Source organism: Rutidosis leptorrhynchoides, chromosome 9 (assembly GCF_046630445.1).
Source record: "Rutidosis leptorrhynchoides isolate AG116_Rl617_1_P2 chromosome 9, CSIRO_AGI_Rlap_v1, whole genome shotgun sequence".
NCBI lineage: Eukaryota > Viridiplantae > Streptophyta > Magnoliopsida > Asterales > Asteraceae > Rutidosis > Rutidosis leptorrhynchoides.
The window spans coordinates 247,857,298-247,859,872 of NC_092341.1; the positions used below are offsets into that span (position 1 = coordinate 247,857,298).

Genomic DNA, 2,575 nt, shown 5'->3' on the forward strand with positions numbered 1-2,575 from the left:
ATGTTTTATCTATTGATGGAGATTTCTTTAATTTTAATAGTAATCCTTAATTTTATTAAAAAAAAAAAAAATTAAAGAACACTGCTCCACCCATTTCAATTATGCATTGATATTTTCACTTCTCTTTTTACTAGATCCACCTAATATTAATATATTATTCTTAAATGATTATTACACAATTTACTTATTAATTTATGTTGGAGGATAATTCTGAAAAAAAAAAAATACTATGTACTATTTTATAGTGGATGAATAAAAAAACAAGTAAAATTATCAGCTCCTATTTCAGTTTTATATACTTCACGTGTCCAATGACGGTAGTCTAGTGGTTTTGGGACATGCAACATAAAACGTTGGTCATGGGCTCAATCTCAACCTCATGTCTCTTTAAGCATAGGTTACGCGATTTTCCTCTCACATGTTGGTCGTGGGACTGGTCGGTGTGGGGCCGCCAGAGGGTTCGTTTTACCTTTTTTTTATATACTTCATGTTAATTTTGCTTTTATTACGTATGCACTGTGTAGTCTGTACTAGCATATATTACGGGTTTTACCTTAACCAGTAAGAAATTAACTTATTACGAGTATGAATTATTACTGTAGTTAATTAATTATTACAGTATGATTGATGATACTGTAATATGTTATAGGAATTTATATTTATAATTTATTATTATAATTAATATAATATAATATAATATAATATAATATAATATTAATAATTAATAATTAATAATAATAATAATAATTGATAATTAGTGTTTAGTCGATAAACCAAACTAGTCTAAGAATCACGTTTCTTTCCTTCCCATGACACCACTATTTATGTTCTTCTGTTCCCCTCATTTCATTACTTCTTCAACACAATTTACAAACACACTTTTTAATTCATAAATTAAACAATCAAATTATTCCCCCTTTACATAACATTTTTTCTTCATCATTTTTCGTACACAACTAGTTTTATAAAAATGGAACACAGTTTTGATCATGAAGAACAAATTTACCTCCCTCCTGGTTTCAGATTTCATCCAACCGATGAAGAACTCATTTCTCACTACCTTTATCCTAAAGTTTTGGATGCCAATTTCGTGGCACTTGCAATCGGTGAAGTTGATTTGAATCTAGTCGAACCATGGGAGCTTCCATGTAAGTAGGAGTACTAAGTAGGAGCTTCTATATGTTTTTGACTATTTAGATTTTTATGTAATGTCTTGATTGAAATTGAATTGATTGGGATTATTATTATTATTTTGTTGGGAATTGAAGGGAAGGCGAAACTTGGGGAGCAAGAATGGTTCTTTTTTTGTGTTCGTGATCGAAAGTATCCGACTGGATCGAGAACGAATAGGGCTACAAGTGCAGGGTATTGGAAAGCTACAGGCAAAGATAAAGATATTTACAAAGAAAAATCACTTGTTGGAATGAAGAAAACACTTGTATTTTATAAAGGAAGAGCTCCTAAAGGCGAAAAGACGGATTGGGTTATGCATGAATATCGATTAGAAGGAAAGTTTTCGATCAACAAATTACCAAAATCCGCAAAGGTGTGACAAAAATTCAATAAATCATGTTAAATACTCTGTTTTTGCTCTGTTTTAGTAATATTAGTTGAAAAAAGTGTGTGAATAAATGTGCTAATTTTTTTAGTAATCATAGATTCTTATCTTTAATCATGTGTTTTACAGGGTGAATGGGTGATTAGTAGGGTATTTCACAAGAGCTCTGGTGGAAAAAAGATTCCAATATCTGGATTATTGAAGTTGCAGAATGGAAATAATTATGAAACTGATCTGCCTCCATTAATGGAGGTTTCGAGTGTTGATGGAAGATCAAGATCAGAAACATCACATGTGACCTGCTTCTCGGATTCCACTGCTTCAAGAATCGACAATGATTATACAAAGGTTCCAAACATTGAAGACTTTCAGTATCAGGATACGACATGGATGCAAGACCCGTCGATTCTCAGGGTGTTGCTCGATGCAAATAACAATTCAAGTGTTAGGCAAAACCCGAAGGTTGAATTAGTGGATGATCAAGATTATGTTAATTATTTGGATGGTCAAGGTGATTATGATTGTATATGGAATTATTGATTAAGATGCATAAGGATTGTGAAGTTAGTAAATGTGTAGAAAGTAGCAAAGATATTGGTTTCAAGTTTTCTTCAAGTGTAGATTGATGCTTGATGATAGAATCTGCTTTTAAAATAATTATATAATAGAATCAAACGGGATTATACCATGTAAGCCATGAAATTAATCATGGACTTTTATATATAATATATATCTATCTATCTATACATATATATAAATCAAAAATATAAATCAAAAAGTTTTTCTTGATTGTGGTTAAAAGTTATTTAAGGAATTATATATATATATGGATGCTTATTCGTTTCTTTCTATTTGAAGAGGATACAATTACGTATCCGAGGATGCATTGATAATTATTATAATAATAATAATAATAACAATAATAATAATAATAATAATAATAATAATTAGAATTATAAATAAAATTCACTATTCATATATTCATTTACTAATTACGACAAATCACTATATTACCAT

At 29.6% G+C, this 2,575-nt stretch overlaps 1 protein-coding gene across 1 annotated transcript; it reads left to right on the forward strand.

The window, feature by feature from the left end:
* The first annotated feature begins 912 nt into the window (after positions 1-912).
* On the forward strand, positions 913-2,143 carry LOC139866964 (NAC domain-containing protein 100-like). Its single transcript, XM_071855268.1, has 3 exons — positions 913-1,148; positions 1,269-1,546; positions 1,688-2,143. The coding sequence occupies exons 1-3, from the start codon at positions 971-973 to the stop codon at positions 2,096-2,098; spliced, it is 867 nt and encodes a 288-aa protein (XP_071711369.1). The 5' UTR covers positions 913-970; the 3' UTR covers positions 2,099-2,143.
* Positions 2,144-2,575: the final 432 nt, after the last annotated feature.